Below are 18,148 nucleotides of genomic sequence, written 5' to 3' on the forward strand. Positions count from 1 at the left end.
TGCTAATTAAGCTAAAGTCAAATTTGCAAGTCTGGAAACTGACATGGTACTGTTTTTTACTTGCATAGTGGTTTACCAAATTGCATATCATTTCTGCACTTAGAACTATCTTAGTTGAGCTTCACAATAACTTTGTTAGAATAGAGCAGAATTTATACATTCTGTTATACAGATAAGGAAACTGAGGCTTAGAAAAGTGACTTCACCTTTTCCTGGAAACTACATGGTGGTCTAAATGTAATTACATGAACAAATTAAACTAATTACTATAATTTGATTCTACTAAACATCACATTCAATTTCAAAGCTAAAATCCCTAATAGAATAGAATGATTTGTCACTATTTCTGGCTAAGCAAGAGTTTTCTTAACTGTTTTCAAATGCTTACCTAGGTTTCTAACATTAAATGTAAACTGTATGAACCTATTCCTTAAGTTTGAAACACACTTTCAAAATAAATCTTACTTAGCAAATCTGTTTTGGATCTCTTTATTTTAAAAAATCAAGATCTTTCTGAATATTCAAGGCCACAAAACACCTTATATAGGAGAGCTTTATATTAACAAATAGCTGAGAGTCTTAAGAACACTTCACTGTGAGCTAACAGTGAAGTTCTAAGACTCAACTACTTTGTTAAGAGGTAAGACTGGGACATATAGGAGTACTAATGGTGATAAGGCTGATACTTACATTACTATTTTTATCTAACACTTTATAAGAAGCTTACTATGTGCCAAAGATTGGGTTAATTTATGTATTTAATATATTCTAGTATGGCAAAATACCCATGTTGCCAACTTGGTGCTTTGGCAGCATGATTGTATTGGAAGGTCCTGTTAAAGAGACCATACCAAAAAAAAAAAAAAAAAAAGACTATACAGTCTGCCACATGCCTGGGCAGGAAATCTGGCTTCTGGTCATCCCCATTAGGGAGACCATTGGGAACTCTCTCCAGCTCAGCAACCCCACATTGTACACATTCAGGGCTTTCTTTCTCCTTCCAAGCCAATCTCAACCAAAAAGAACTAGTTGAAAAAGAGATAAAAATTCCTTTCAGATATTGTAATCACTATCTAATAGAGAAAAACTAAGCATACTCTAAACTTGCTCCTCATTCAGAGTAAATTCACTGAAAGTAGCTCTGTTCAATTAACTTTCACTAACCATGGTAAAGGTTTTTTATAGACAATATGCAAGATTTGATGTTAGAATGCCTCTGACGTACAATGCTACTCTAAGAAGAAAAAATATGGGAGTTAACCTTTGCTTCCAAATCAACCTGTAAACCAAATAAAAATTTTATTTATTATATTCCTCTTAGGTGTGATTCAATTATTGTATGAAGTATAAAATCCTGAAATGTATTTCATGCTCATTCAGTCTATTTTCATACTAATGCATGGATTTTGCATAATTGTAAGAAAACAAACCTAAGGAACATGTACAACACAAGTTATCTTCCATATACCTGTCTAGAAAAAGTAGCCAGAAATAGTTCAGTAATATAAATAGCACCCTAAAAGCAACCTTTTAAAAAGTGAAAGTACTTACTGTTCTACAATGCAAACTATCTTTAAAGAAAAAACTTAAATACCTGATTTTATCTTTCTTCCTACCCAAGGACAAAAGTACATGATATGCAATCCTCTTTCTTTCTAGTCACATCAAGTACTTTTTCTTAAAACTCATAAGGTCGTCTAATATTAGTAGTAATCTTTAGCAGACACAAAAAGATGAAAGATGAAACTGCAGCAAGAGAGCATGGCAAATCCAAAAGATCTATTAGTGCATAAATCTACTGGAAAAGAAAAAACAACAAAAACAACAACAAAAGAGAAAGAATTAACAAGCTACAATAAAAGTTATGTCTTTAAAGCAGTAGATTATAACAGGGTGGGAAATGTTTAATATGTGTCCTCCTGAAAAGCAGTTACCATCTTTCAAATTAAAAAAATAAAACAGTTGGTGTATTTTCACAGCATCTAGATTTATTTATGGTATAAAGCCATAGAATTGTAATATTATTACTCCTTTCCCACCCTGGCAGAGAATAAACATGAATTCAAAAGCACAGTAGAGTGAAAACAAAGAAGAAGAGAGAAAAGGCAGCAGAGAAAGACAGAAAAGGTGAATATAGAGCTACAGAAGTGTTTATTGAGCATGCTACAGAGGTAAGCAGAGTACACACAAAATGAAATTAAACAACCATCAAACCTCCCAACTTTGTTAGAAAATTAATTTTTAATTGTGCCGCTTTCAAACTATACTGAATTTTACATTTTCTAAAGATGTAAAAACTCAACTAATAGAAAATATACATGACCATTCTGTCTACATAGATAACAGAATCTATGAATCTTGAAACTAAGTACATCAATTTCAAAAAGTATTGGTCATTTTAACAGAATCAACAATTCAGATTGACGAGAACTGTTCAAATTAATTTGACCTGTAGATTCTGAGCCATGTTTTTATTAAAGTCAGATCTATTCCTAAATACAAAATATTTTGAAGATTTATTAAAACTGAATATTACAATGCAAGGTAAATTAAGACTAAAGGCACATAAACTTTGGTCCCACCTGGTTGTCAGTTTTAGAAAACTGCCACAAAATTAACCTTCCTGCAAATTTTCGCAGTACACTTTCTTTATCTTTGAAAAATACATGCACCAGTTCCTGAACTAGCTAGACCAGTCTGCACATGCTCAGAAATCCACAACCATATTCCAAATCTTATTACAAACTAAGGATGGCAATAGATATTTAAATGCACGTAAGTCGTGTCAACTTCAAAAACATCTACGGAAAATATTCAGCCACAAACAAGACATTACTTAGTGCTGACAATTATATGATACGTCCCACAAGAGTGTGTACAAAAAGGTTAAGATTCCACAATGCTTTCACGTAGGGCTCTCAAACTTACAGAAATCACTTTGTTGTCTTAAGAAATTAATACTCTGCATCTTGTTAATTTTAACTAATGCCTACATTCATAACTGAATTTAGACCAGAATTCTGAGATATAAAAGGCCAATATTTTTTTTAAAGCAATGAAGCCTACAGTAATAAAAACTAAAAATGCTGTTTTGTTCTTTCAGTATCATGTATCTTATTAAATAAAAAGAAATGTGACAAGCCAATAATTAAAAATAAGTACCAAGCAGGAGAAACAAAAACTTAACCTTTTTACACACCCCTGCCTAAACATATATTAATTCCCATGTAACAATGTGCCCTAGACAACCAATTCCTTTCTTCTAGTAAATGCAAAATAGCAACACTAGTTTTCCTTTTTAAGGCACGTATGTCAACTAAGTTGGAAAAAAAAAGTAAAATTAAACTGAAATTTTAAACAGACAAAATGGCTTTTCTACAGAACAGATGAAATAAAGCAGTTAATAACTCTGCCTTTATGTATGCCATTTCAGTTTACAACAAAGGAATGATAACAGCGTGGGAAAAAAAAAAAGGAAACAACATAAAAACCAAACTCTGGTCCCCACTCTTCTGAACAGTCAATAGGTGATGACACCAAACAATGTGATTAAACCCCAATCTTCATCTCTCCTTTCTTAAATTGTGGACTTGGAGAAAGACACTCTCAGATGATGATTTTCACCAAGGTTATAATTATGAAGATCAATCAAAGCCTGGATAGCTTCTTCCACTGTTGCCATCTGAAGAAGAGCCATTTTGTGATCTCTTCTGAAACAAAATTATGAAATTAGATACTTTATAAAAATTAGGAAGGGCTTAAATACTAGAATTTTACCCATACCAGAATCAAAAATTTCTATAAACAAAAAGAATAAAAACTACTTGAAGAACACTTTTATTTCTACTGAGTCATTAATTTAAAGACAAAGAAGCATGCTTACTGAAAAAACTTAAATGCTTTCACAGTGCCCCCAGTGTTAGCAAAAAGTGTTCGTAGATCCTCTTCTGCTACTGAAGGACTAGGAAAATTGAAGGGAAATAAAAAATAAAGGTTAATAATAAATTTTATATTTTTATTTTTGAAATTTATATCCTTTAATAAATTCCAGCTTAAATACTTACGGGATATTAGACAGGTGAAGAGTTGCAGACGGAGGAAAAATATTCTGAAAATTTTTGGATCCAGGTTTCTTAAAACGGTGCAATGGGGAATTACCAAAATCTTTTGTTAGCCCTTGATCATCAAGTCCCTCTCGAGGTAGTTGTACAGTCTGATGTTTAGAAAGAGTAACACGAATAATTTTTCCATACATTTTTTGCCCATTAAGATGATTCATGGCTATAAAAAAGAGAGGATGCCTATTAAAAACCAATATTAATAAAGTTCAAAATGAAAAGAATTCTTACTTGTTTAAAAGAGTTTAAAGATATGAATTTTCATGATTTCAAATAAATCACAAAATTACAATATTTATGTGTACAAAGAATTTAGGCAAAAAAAAAAAAAGTCAGCATCTATCACAGAATGCAAATCAAGATCATCCTCTTCCTTGACAATCTTGCCACTTCAGAAGATTCGTTATTTCAATAAATTTTATACTTAGAAAGGCAGCAGTCATCCTAAACTCTTTTCTCTCTTATGTGCCGTCTCTTAACTGCTAAGACCTATGGTACTTTTCCTAAGTACTTCTCAAATTCATGTTCTCTCCATTCCATTTTTCTACTTTTCACTGTTACTATTTTAGATCTTGATAATCCTATCAATCTCCTAATTTGTCTTTTCTCTAATCCATTCTCTACACAGCAGTTGGAATAACATTTTTAAGTACCAAAACTGATCATGTCATCATTCCCTGTTTAAAACCTTTAGGATAACCTCCAAACCCATCCTGGAGCATGGCTTACACCTTTCCCAGTCATACCCTTACATATCTCTGCAGCCTCTATTAACCGATATGTATTGATGATGTGCAATACCAATCACTTTACTAGTGCTGGGAATAAAACAGCAAGACAAGGCATGATTCTATCCTTCATGGACCTTTAAGCACTGCACTGTACTCCTTACACTTTATTATGATAATGTCACTTTCTCAGGAAGGTCTTTTTTCACCCTCTGGAAAGATTCGGAACCTCATTAAATATTCCACATGTCTTACCCCATACCTCTTTTTACATTCATCACAATTCATGGTAATTATCTTTATCCTTCTTTTATCTTTATCCTTCAGAAGGATAATTAGCTTATCCTTCTGTTAAGTTACATGAAGGTAGGAAGCATTGTCTCTGCCCATCATGTAACATAGTACCTGAACAGAGCATTATGAGGCTACTACTTGAGGTAGATGTTGGGTTATTTTTAAAATAAATGAACTGGTCTGAGATTAGAGAATAGCTACATGTTTTAAACTTTCAACGTACTATTCTTTTCCACCTATCTATTATTCAGTTTACCCATGAGTCACAGTATGTAAAAAAGACCATTTATATTAAGTCATATACATTGACTAAATTGAAAGTCTGGTTGACTACCATCAAACTGGACAAAAGTATTACAGCAGAAAGTCAAAACAAATGTTAAAGAGCAAAGAATTCAAAACAGAATCCCTACTCTCAAAAGCGTAAGAACATCTATTAGTAGTCTACAGTACAGACACAGGAGATACCCAGAATTTGTTAAATTCATGACTCTTGTTATACTTACTTGAATAAAATAAGCCAGTTAAATATAGCACATACCAGAAAAGGAAAATGCTGTAGAAGTATAAGGTACCATTCAGAAAACAAGCAAAAATAAATTATTTTTTACCTTACAATTTTCCTAATTTGAAAAAACAAGTTTACCGTTTCTGATTATTATAGCAGTGTGATATATCTGTGATACATTTTTCCTTAGATTTTCGATACTAAGGCTAAAACGAATGAACACAGTCAGCTTTTGGGACTGCTGCCCTCTTCTATGAGTTGGGCCTACTCTAAGCAACCATGTCTAAGGACCTGCGGTTGGCGATGATCTTGGCACCACCTACTCCTGTGTGGGTGCCTTCCAGCACGGAAAAATGGAAATAATTGCCAACAATCGGGGAACTGAACAACTCCAAGCTCTGTTGCTGTGACGGATACTGAACAATTAATCGGTGATGCCGCAAAGAACCAAGTTGCAATGAAACCCCCACCAACATGGTTTTTGACGCCAAATGTCTGACTGGACATAGATTTGATGATACTGTTGTCCAGTTTTATAAGAAGCACTGGCCCTTCATGGTGGTGAATGATACAGGCAGATCCAATGCCCAAGTAGAATACAAGGGCCAGATAAAAGTTTCTACCCAGAGGAGGCAGCCTCTATGGTTGAGAAAGATGAAGGAAATTGCAGAAACCTACCTTGGGAATTGTTACCAATGCTACTGTCACAGTGCCAGGTTATTTCAATGACGTTCTCAGCATCAGGCCACTAAAGATGCTGGAATCATTGCTGGCCTCAATGAGCCAACTGCTGCTGCTATTGCTTATGGCTTAGACAAAAAGGTTGGTGCTGAAAGAAATGTGTTGATCTTTGACTTAGGAGGTGGCATTTTTCATGTGTCAATCCTCACCATTGAAGATGGAAGTTTTGAGGTCAAAGCCATAGCTGGAGAAATTCAGTTAGGTGGAAAAGACTTGAGAACTGAATGGTCAACCATTTTATTGATTTCAAGTGCAAGCACAAAAAGGAGAGAATAAGAGAGCTGTTGACTGCCTCCATACTGTTTGTGAACAAGCTAAGTGTACCCACTCTTCCAGTACCCAGGCCAGTATTGAGACTGATTCCCTCCATGAAGGAATCGACTTCTATACCTCCATTACCCACGCCTGATTTGAAGAACTGAATGCTGACCTGTCCCATGGTACCCTGGACCCTGTGGAGAAGGTCCTTAGGGATGCCAAGCTAGACAAATCACGAATCCACAATACTGTCCTGGTGGGCAGTTCTACTTGTATTCCCAAGATTCAGACACTTCTCCAGGACTTCTTCAACAGAAAAGAACTGAACAAAAGCATCAACCCCAGTGAAGCTGTTCCTTATGTTGCAGCTGTCCAGGCAGCCATCCTATCTGGAGACAAATCTCAACATATTCAAGATTTGCTGCTCTTAGATATTACTCCTCTTTCCCTTGGTTCTGAAACAGCTGGTGGAGTTATGACTGTCCTCATCAAACAGAAAACCACCATTTCCACCAAACAGACAGAGACCTTCACTAAATATTCTGACAACCAGCCTGGTGTGCTCATTCAGGTTTATGAAGGTAAGCAGGCCACAACCAAGGATAACAATCTGCTTGGCAAGTATGAACTTCACAGGGATACCACCTGCCCCCGTGGTATCCCTCAGATTGAAGTCACCTTTGATATTGATGTTAATGACATCCGCAATGTCTCTGCTGTGGCTAAGAGCACAGGAAAAGAGAACAAAATTATCATCACTAACAAGGGCCATTGAGCAAAGAAGACATCGAGCACATGGTCAGGAAGCTAAGAATTACAAAGCTGAAGATGAGAAGCAGAGGGATAAGGTGTGCTCTAAGAATTTGCTTGAATCCTACGCATTTAACATGAAACCAACAGTTGAAGATGAGAACCTTCAAGGCAAGATCAATGAAAACAAACATAAGATTCTTGACAAATGTAATGAAATCATGAACTAGCTTGATAATCAGACTTCAAAGAAGGAGGAATTTGAACATCCGCAGAAAAAGTTGGAGAAAGTCTACAACCCCATCATTATCAAGCTTTACCAGAGTGCAGGAGGCATGCCAGGGGGAATGCCTGGGGGATTCTGTGGTGGTGGAGCACCTCCATCTGCTATTGCCTTTTCTGGACCCACCATTGAAGAAGTTGATTAAATCAGCATACATTCCTTAACATTATTACAGTAAACTGAAGGATCCAAATACGTAGCACATACTGAGGTAGTTTAAAGTTCAGCTGCTATACAATTTCCTGGGCATTCTCAATACTTAACTATGGAATATGTGTAGAGTGAAAGAATAGAACACTGCATTTTATAGCATTGTATTTAAGTGAAAATGCAATGTCGTGAATAAAATATTTAAAACTGGCAAAAAAAAAAAGCTAAAGAAAAAATGTCATCTCTTAAAGCCTGAGTCATTCTACCAAAATTAATGTTGCAGTTTGTCTAATTTCTTACTGTTTCCACATATAAAATCAACTCTTAATTATTTACTGAAGTGGCATATTAAATCCGTTTGTAATAAAATCCATTTATAATAAAATCCACTTGAAATATAAAATATTTTTAAGATTCTATAAATCTATTTTAAGATGAACAGAACTTTATGACAAAATGCTATGATCTCAGACAAAATGCATTATAAGACATGAATTTAGGGAATAAAGTCTAAAGACGTAGACTATGACTGTCATAACACAGTCTATATGAAAAGAATGAACAAACAGCTGCGTTTAAGAGATAATGAAGGGTAGGAATAAGGAAACAATTTTAAAAAGCCCTAGGTACTGCAACTGTACAAACAGAAGATGGACAATAGAGGAACAAGATTAAAATAAAGCAAAATAACCAACAGCTACCTCAAGCAGCCAGGTAGAGGGACCTTATTTACCTGATTGCTGACAACAAAATTTCTGAAGGATGGCAATGGCCCTAAGAGGAAAGAGGGGGAAAGGGGGAAGATAATTACAATACTAGGGATTTTTATTTAAAAGGCTAGTAAAAACTGAGGTACACATAATGACAAAGCAGAAGGTTAACTGAATTACTAATTTGGAACAGCCCAAGTCTTAAAGAATAGGACTCTTACACTTTAAAATCTGTTCTGAGAAATACGGTATAAATGGACACAGAAATGACGAAGGGGAAAAAGTCAACACTGCACAGTCGGAATACCATTCTTGTTTGAATCTAAAATCTTTCCCTTTCCTTAATCCAATTCTGAAAAAGACATTAATGAATACTGAAGCTAAAAGACAGTAAGACCTTTACAGATGCAGTTTACAGTCTATATAATACAGAACTGAAGATTTATCTATAATTGTGTCCACATTATGATTCAAAATATTATTCATGTCACCTCTTTTTTCTTCATCAGACTTGGAAAAACACTGGTCTAGTTTATTGGTCATTTCGAATGGCCCAACTCTGAACGTTCTGAAGAGTATTTTCTCTCAACAGTTTGTCTATTATACCACTGCTTTCTGGTCTTGTCTTTATTATCTCCTTTTCCTCAATTTATTTTGTTACTAAAGTTAAAGTTTCCTCAAAACACCAATTTCACTGTACCGTAATATTTATTGTGTACAGTGCTTTATCATTTCGTTTTAAGTTAATGATACTTAGTTTTAAGTATCATTTAGCTTTAAGTTTAAATTTTCATTAAAATAACTTCTTTGGCTAATAAGGTATTTAGACTTTCAGTCTTTATAAATGTTCATTTATGTGCTTAAAAAGTATGTGCTGGATATATAACTGTTAGATGCATAATTCCATATGTGTCATTTTGTTAAGGTAATTGTGTTGTATCATTTGCATCTTTGCGGACTTTTATTTTTGTCTGTTTGACATACAATTCAGAAAGAGCGGCTGAAACCCCTTACTATAGCAGTGGATTTGCCCATTTCTTCTTGTACTTCTATCAATTTATGATTTCTATGTATTTTGAGGCTATTTCATTAAGCACACATATACATAAAATTATTCTATCTTCCTGGTGAACTAAATCTTTTATTACATAGTTTTGTAAATTTTCTTTTGGTTACTATTTGTTCAATATTTTTTTTCCTTTACTTTCAGCCTTTCCACATTCTGTCTCTTATAAATAGCATATAGGTAGCTTTTTAAAAAATCAAATCTGATTGTCTTTTAAATGATAAATTTACTGCTTTACATATGTAATTATGTGTCTAGACTTGTTTCTATCATAATTTTTAATTTATATATTCTTCCATATCATATGGTATTTGCCTCACCTCCCACTCCCCATTCACTTGTTTTTAGGGTGGGAAGGTCTCTTTAGATCTCTTTTCTGAGACTAGCAAATTCTTCACTGAAAAGTGAAAGGTGATTTATCCATATACTTAAAACTTCCTCAAATATCATAAACCAGAGTAATATGATTTCCATTCATTTCACAGCACAATTTGATACATATAATTTAGTAAGAGAAGGTTTGTTTTGAATAAGATACTAAAGTAAGTTTACATGTGAGATAACAGCTACATATTAAATAAAAACAATCAAGGTATTTTTGTAAGTAGTTCTTAAAAATAGGAATTGGAGAAATTAGATGATTACTTTACCATAAAAGAGTTATCCTTTGGAATTTTGTTAGAATTCATATGCTAGTTTTTTGTTTTGTTTTATTTTTAGGTATGGAGGGCCAGGGACTGAACACAGGACCTTGTTTGGTGAGAAGCCGGCACTTAAGTCACACTGGCTTCCCTAAATTGGTTTTCTTTATTTCATTTGTTTAGCTTGGTGGTCATTTTTGTTCTTTTTTTCCTCAGGAGGCACTGGAAACTGAACCCAGAACCTCTCATGTGGGAGGTAGGAGTTCAACTGTTTGAGCCACATCTCCCCAATGTTTTAGTTTTAGAGAGGAGAATATACAAAGTTTATCATTCTTAAAGTATGCAATATAAGAAAACAAAACTATATCAATTAAACAACCATGTTAGAGAGTTTATTAAAGAAACATCTTAATATTTGCAAATTTTAAAACTCTGGTCTGAAATTATTTACTATGGGCTCTAAGATTTACAATAATCCTATTCATATTTAAACAGTACTGGCTATATTTCTATTCAATTTTTCTTACTGTTTATTGCTACTTTCCAAGCAAAAACACATCAGCCTATATTGTAAACATTGTTTCTAAAGAGAGTTCCATGAACACCAAAAGCAATGATAAGAAAGCTCCTAAACAAAGCTTATTGAACTTTTTTTAGAGTCACTTATTTTTCTCAATAATACTCCCTAGTTTTGGTAAGTTTTGAGTGTGAGTGTGCGTGTGTGTTATAAAGGCACTGGAGGTATGAGCACATTTTTTATGGGCATATACTTGTAGGAAGTTAGATCAGATCTATGCTAGCAGCAATGAAAGATAAAAAATTAATTATGACTACAGTCTAAAGGTTATCAACCATGCTATCAGTCAACGTGTTAGTGAAAAGATCTTATTAAAAACTGGTTAAAGAGTTACAAATATAAGTATAGTTAAAATTAAAATAGCACTTATTTTAAAGTATTTACATAAGACAAAACCAATAAAAAGCTGGAAGAATGTGGTTAACTAAATTCTCTCTCAGGCAACCAGGATAATTCTGCATGCTCTATTTGTACAAAGCGGGTAATGCCACTGATATGGTGATTAGGAAAAAAAAAACAGCCTTGAGAATATTTTAATCATAAAGCACTATAAAATGCTACATGCAACATAAATAAAAACAATAGCAATGACTCCCTCAACCAGAGTACAGTAGTAGTACACAGAAGCAGAGAAAAAGATTCATTAAGCACCTATTACATAATCAGCAGTTTTACACATCTTTCATTTAAAGTATCTCCATTTAAAACATGGACAGCCTAAGTTTTATAGACTGCTGTAAGAAAACACTGAAATTCAAACTTCTTTATATCTGATTCCAAAGCACAAAATCAGTCCAGTATATAAGATTGTTCAGATGAAAATTTCATTTGCATATAAGAACGAAGACAAACTATTCCTTACCTAAAAACTGGGAAATTTCAAAATTTAACTAGGTGAATTCAGCCAGCCTATGCCATACCATTTCTGAATCTTAATAAACAGATTAGCTAGAATATACTAACATTTATAGTCAATCCCATTGTGAGTATGGAATTGTATTATTGCAGATTTAAGTGATGTGACTTGGTATACAAAGACAAGATATAAATTCAATTGAAACAATGACTTATCTAGGTAATAATGTAAGTGTAACTTGACTATTCGCAGAATTTAAGATTCCAAAGGGTATTAACAATGGTGCTTTTGGCACAGGTATCTCATTTTCGAAGAAACTATTATCTCTAAAGAGACTATCTGCTTGTGACTCTTACTATTACAAAATTTTGTCAAATACTTGTGACTTCAGAAGAATTAAAGTAACAACAGTAATCAGGATTCCAAGGACTATATGAAAAGCTAACTTCTTTACAGAGAGTAATCAAGTTCGAAAACAACTAAGAAGGACCTTTAATATAATACTATAATTCTTGTGTGAAATTATTATTGTAATTTGGAGCCAAACCTATTCCTAATGGATTGCCCCTAAGAAATTTTAGAAGCAAAGCAGGAAAATAGAAATATGTTCATCATGAAGAACTATTCACATTAAAATATGAAAATTATGTCAGTTTGAGGCCTGGCTATTCAAAAAATAAATGATATCTTACTAGAGTAAAGAGGCTTATTTCTGTTCATAGTTTTACTTTATATATTTAAAGTCAGAATTGAGGATGTATAGACTAACACATAAGTCCAGGCTTACCAAGTTGTGATTGGTTTCCGTCAGCCATCTGTATTAGAGCACTGTCTTTCTTATTGTACAAAATCTTCACGCGCTGCACATCTCCATAAACACCTTTTTTGGAGCCACAGAGAGGTAATCCAAAATTGAAATTAATTTTTAGTTTAAGTCAGCTAAAGATTATCTTTCTGACATATCAATGGAACATTCAGACATCAACATGATCACTCATTCAATCTCATCATTCTCACAAATGAATAAAGAAGATCAAGATTTCGAACAGTGAATTTTGAAAAGAATAATTTTTGATAAACCCTCAAAGCTATGTGAATGATATTAAATTAAAGACCATGCAAAATAAATCAGCATGCATTAAAACAAATTTTGTGTCTATGGAGAGTTTTAAATAGCAAAGAAAAATAGCAAAAGATTTACTATTCAACTTTAAGCCAAAGTGCTAGCTACAAATAAGAATTAAGGTGAAACAAAAATCAAATCAATAATAAAAGTATAGTGCTAACAATAACATACCGAAGAGGGTAAACAGACTTTGGGGCGTAACCATCTTTAGAAGGAGAGAAGAGCAAGCAGCGTAAGACAAGAAGAGAGAAGAGTCGAGGAAGAGCGGAGATGAACAGATCATCCATAACGAAGGGTGGTTCCCGCAGAATGGTGAGGTGGTCATGGATCATGGTTCAAGGCGGTTAATTGGGGCAAGTTGGTCCGAGGAACATTTGTTCAAGCACAGAAGCATGAACATAGGGAATGGAGACGGGGAATGAAGACAAGGACAAGGAAAATAAAGGATAAGACAGGGAAGGGAACGGGCATTTGGGAAAAGACAAGGAAAGGGAAGGTGAACACACAGGGAAAAGGATGAAATGGGGAAGGGAAACAGCAATGCAGAAGAAAAAATAAGGAATTGGGGAACAAAAAAAAAATAAAATATAGGTCAGTACATAGGAAATGCAGGAATTTGGTCAGAAAATGGTTGGTTTATGTACTGTACAAGAAAAACTGAGTAAAATGTAGTCATCCAAGACAAATATGGGTAAAGTACATCTACATCAAAGAGTAAATTACAGCATTTCATCTCAACATAGGGGAAGGAAAGCATGCATAGGAATTTTAAACTTTGAACTTTAACTGCATAAGCATGGCTGGTTATGAAATGCAGGCAAAAGTCTTAAAATAAAAACAAAGGCACTCTGATCCAAACATTTTAGCATGCAGGACTGTGAATGACAATACTATTAAATGATAAAATAAGATTAATGTTCATATTAACAGAGGCCAATTAAAATGAAACAAATACTCAAATTAGACATAAGAAACCAATAACATTGAGCTTCCCACATTTCATACCAGCTTTCATAGCAATCAAAATAAAATATACTAGACATAAAATGTACAACTAAAGAAAACAACTCAGCAATAGATTTCATTTAACAAGAAAGGGAGGGGGGATAAAGTTGGAAAATATTTTTTAGAAGACAATGACTAATTAACTGCAAAGAAAAAATTACTAAGAAAGGCTGGAAGAGTGCCTCGTCAAGATCTTTGGAAGAACCTTCAAAGAAAAATGTATTAGAGTAGTTCACATAAAATAAGATTTTAAAAATGCAATGACACATAAGCATGAAATGAACAAGCAAATAATTAGAAAAGGCAAAGAGCAAAATTGTTTTACAGTTAAATCTGAAAATTAGACCACATTTGCCTTTGAGAACAACAAAAAGATAAAAAGCCAAACTATGGTACTTCACCATATTTTTCTTAGGAAAAATAGGTAGCTAATTTTAAATATATATACACAGATAAAGATATAAAGAGATATGACCATCTAAGGAAATAAAGTATTACCTAAGCAAGTATGTAGATTTTATTCAGAAATAGAAACATACAGAAAATACTTTGACTAATGAATGTACATAAAAAAAGGCAAGTGCAAAATGAAATAAACATGAAAACTTTCACGAATGAAATGGAATTAAATAATTAACATTAGAAAATTATTTTACTAACCTCTTCATTTAAATTGCTAACCAACAGGACTGTATTGCCACCAGCTGAGACTCCAGGCATACCCACTCGGCCAGCAGCAGCTGCTGCAGCTGCTGCAGCAGCATTTGGAATAGCCAAAGGACTCAGAGCTCCTGGAACAGCTGCAACAGGAAGCCCTAATTTTAAAATAAAGCATATTTTACGAAACACACACAAGTCCTTTACAAAACCAATTTAAGTATGATGGCTGCATGGTTTATGGCTGACCATCCCAAATGGTTCCTGATGTGTAGCTGAGAAAAGTAACTGGTTTTGAAGAAACCATTAATTATTTGAACTAAGGTACATACCTGTATTTTCTTAAAAAACCAAATACATAACAATCCGTATCCTATGGAAAAGCAAGCAAAGCATAAAGAATATAATACTTGAAAGTCTAAAAGATTTACCTCCATTGTTTACAGTAAGAAGCCAAAATCTAAAAAAAAACATCTTCAACATAACAGTAACTCAAACATTTTCTACATATACTCACACTTAGTCACATAAATAATTACAGCTTATGAAACAAATATATTAAGCCCATTAGTTCCTAGAGAAAAATCACACTGAACATCATTATCTAATTCATTCAAATGACCTCAAGAAAATTGTATGAACATTTGTTTGCCTTAATTTCACATTCAAATAGTTATGATGAACACAAGTTTCTCAAACACAACATACTCCCAGTAGAAAAATGAGAAGACATCACTATAATCACACAAGCTTTATTTTCCTACCCTTTGCCAACCACTTGGAACATTTCCTTCTTATTTCTACTGCTCTACTTTCCACTGTTATTCTTTTCCTATCATCTTTAAGTCATTTTATCTCCAGTCATTTATTACAGAGAGAATACCCTTTTGTCTCAGCAGCTTTTATCTGTTTTTCAATTATCAATGAACTCAGATCCTTTCATCTCAAATTCTTAGTAACCAGCTTATTTCTCTATAAGTTCATTTTTTTAAAAAATCATGATTTTATATTGTTAAAAAAGTGAAAAAATAACCAATCTAAATGATGTTGACTTCATGACATACCTGTATAGAAATGGCCCTGAGCACTGTCGTCCCATAAGTTCACGTTTTTTCTTCTCTCCTTTCAGCCTTCTCGTGCATGTCATAAGGATCTGTGTTACATTTGGTTTCGAGGTCTTATTCTTTTTATCTCTTTAATTAACCTTTGATCTTTTTACTTTATAGAAACTACCATGACTTTCCCTTAGCAATGTGAGGATTCTTTAGCATCGCAATTCCTTTAGTTTTTTACTTAAAACATTTTTTCCCCCTTCCAATCTTTTTTCAATCCAGGCTTCATCCATTCTGTCTGAGCGCTCCAACACAGGAATATTTCTTCTTTTTATTCTGGCTCTAGATGAGTTTTATGGCTTTTCGCCCACATCATTTTTTAGGAACCCCTATTTTTCTAACACCCCCCCCCCTTTTTTGTTTTTACTTTTTATTTTGGCAAGCTTCCAACACAAAAGTAGAAACACCAAAATAATGAGCCTCCATGTATGTACCTATCATCCAGGTCCACTAGTAATCAACTCAATACCAATTCTGTTTCACCCACTCACCTGCTCATCCAAGAGTTAAGGATCTAATTTTAAAATAGAAACTTCTCTTGTATAATATTTACCACTGTACAGTAATCCTCAGTACCACCTGGATCACAGTGTGGATCTTTTCAACTTAACTATTCTCCAACATTACTAACTTCTCAACTTTCATTACACTCTATTATAGTTTCTGTAGTTGTTTCTATTTAACATTAAGCAGACATTCTGAATTATCAATTTCAAACAGAGATACATTTCTAACTCCTAGGCATGCATTCACAATAATTTTGTTCTTGGATACTCTTCAAAAGTGATGTCTTTGGTGTTTGGTGTTTTTTTTTTTTTTAAACATTACTCTTCAGGACTTTGGCTGAATGCACAGATCATTCAACTAAAGCTAAACAACAATTATTTAAGAGTAGTAGAAACGCCAGATTTACTCATTATACTGACAAATCATCTCCGTTTCCCTACCTTTAACCAGTTGTTAACTGGCTATCTTTTCGTAGAAAAAGTATCTTAAAATTCTACTACATTCCTTATCTTTAATGACATCCAGGTAATGGCAAAAAAAAAAAAAAAAAAAAAAACCCACAAAAAACAAACAACTGCAAAATGTGGCATACAAAAGAAAAAAGTTCAGTATCAAATCTCATTTCTTTTCTGAAATCTATCAATGACATTTGATCTGATCTCTTCCACAATAAAAAATTAAATCAGTTTAATTTCTGGTTTGATTTTCATTTTTAACAGGCAAGAGGTGATTCTCCAGCCCATCATGCCAGAGAAACTTAACTTTGAGCTAATACAAATTTCTTACCACACCAAAATTAATCTAAAAAATCTTATCACTAGCATTTTCTCTGTACCTTTTTTATTCTTACCACCATCTCCTGTTTATTCAAATACTCTGTATCTACTCCTATTTATCCTACCAGAAATGTCTTGAAATTTGTATCCTATAGCGAAGCAGTTTTCAAACATTTTGGTTTTAAGACCCTTTTACACTCTTAAAAATTAGCGAGGACCTCAAAGAACTTTTGTTTTATGTGAGCTCTATTGATATGTCAAAAAATTTAAAAGCAGGAACATTTTAAGCATAAGAATACACGATCACACATTCCATTAGTCTTCAGATGTTGTAAACGCCACTGTACACTAGTAAGAGAATGAGAGTGAAAAGGCAAATCACATTTTACTATCATGAAAATAGTTTTGACTTTATGGACCTTCTGAGAAGATCTCAGGGGCCCCTAAGGATCTCTGTACAACATTCGCAAACACTAATATGTATACTTGGTATGATGCCTTGTACATATAGAGTACTCGGATAATTCCAAGATATTAAAAAGATGCATTTATTCACTTCAGAGAAAGAAAACACTGTAACATACATTTAAAAATGAATGCTGATGCATATAGTTGTGCTATACATTACACCTTCAAAATTTAGTTTTAAGTCATTACTCTTGTCCTGCTGACATCTCCAAGTTATTAATTCATAACACATATACAAAATATCACATTAAATTAAAAATATCAAACTAAACATGACAGCCCAAGGTTAACACCTCATTTTTGTAGAAAACTGTTTCCTCTAAAATGTGTCTCTATCATACCAATATACAATAAAGTTAAACAATCTAATGAAAATTATTTACCAAAATAATTCAAAGGTAAAGGAAAACTTGTTCAAGAAAACTTTAAATATTTTTTATGTTATTTTTATATTATTGTTTTGAAAATACACTTCTCCTTGAAATCTGGATTTTACAATGGAGAGGACTTGGTGGCTCAATATTACTTAAAATATCAAGCCTTACCATGAAAAAATCGTAACTGAGAAAAACATTTTAAAAATCTAGGCTAATGCTCTTTTTAGTGTGGCAAACCCGAGAGACATTTTTAAAAAGCAAAATGCCAGAGAATATCATTAGTTTTATATACAATATTATAGTTAAGTAAAAATAAGACCACTAATATTCTATTGAAAAATTTGGTTCAAACTTACCAAAAAGTGGAATGTAAACTGTGAGGCCCCATTTGTTTTTACTAGTTTCCTCACTTTACTACTTATTACCACCATCTAGGCTAC

At 33.3% G+C, this 18,148-nt stretch overlaps 1 protein-coding gene across 4 annotated transcripts in view; it reads right to left on the reverse strand.

Annotated features, from left to right (window-relative positions):
- Positions 1 to 2,134: 2,134 nt before the first annotated feature.
- Positions 2,135 to 18,148, reverse strand: part of PTBP2 (polypyrimidine tract binding protein 2) — an 82,296-nt gene continuing 66,282 nt past the window's right edge. The window contains exons 9-14 of one of the 4 annotated variants that reach the window (XM_004471697.4): positions 14,472 to 14,626; positions 12,978 to 13,011; positions 12,468 to 12,560; positions 4,065 to 4,281; positions 3,884 to 3,961; positions 2,135 to 3,710 (exon numbers count right to left, since the gene is read on the reverse strand). In XM_004471697.4, coding sequence (XP_004471754.2) covers positions 3,578 to 3,710; positions 3,884 to 3,961; positions 4,065 to 4,281; positions 12,468 to 12,560; positions 12,978 to 13,011; positions 14,472 to 14,626 — 710 coding nt within the window. In that variant the 3' untranslated portion in view covers positions 2,135 to 3,577. The remainder of the gene's footprint in view (positions 3,711 to 3,883; positions 3,962 to 4,064; positions 4,282 to 12,467; positions 12,561 to 12,977; positions 13,012 to 14,471; positions 14,627 to 18,148) is intronic. The other 3 variants (XM_004471699.4, XM_012530320.3, XM_004471698.4) reach the window with 3 other exon arrangements.

This window comes from Dasypus novemcinctus, chromosome 9 (assembly GCF_030445035.2).
Source record: "Dasypus novemcinctus isolate mDasNov1 chromosome 9, mDasNov1.1.hap2, whole genome shotgun sequence".
NCBI lineage: Eukaryota > Metazoa > Chordata > Mammalia > Cingulata > Dasypodidae > Dasypus > Dasypus novemcinctus.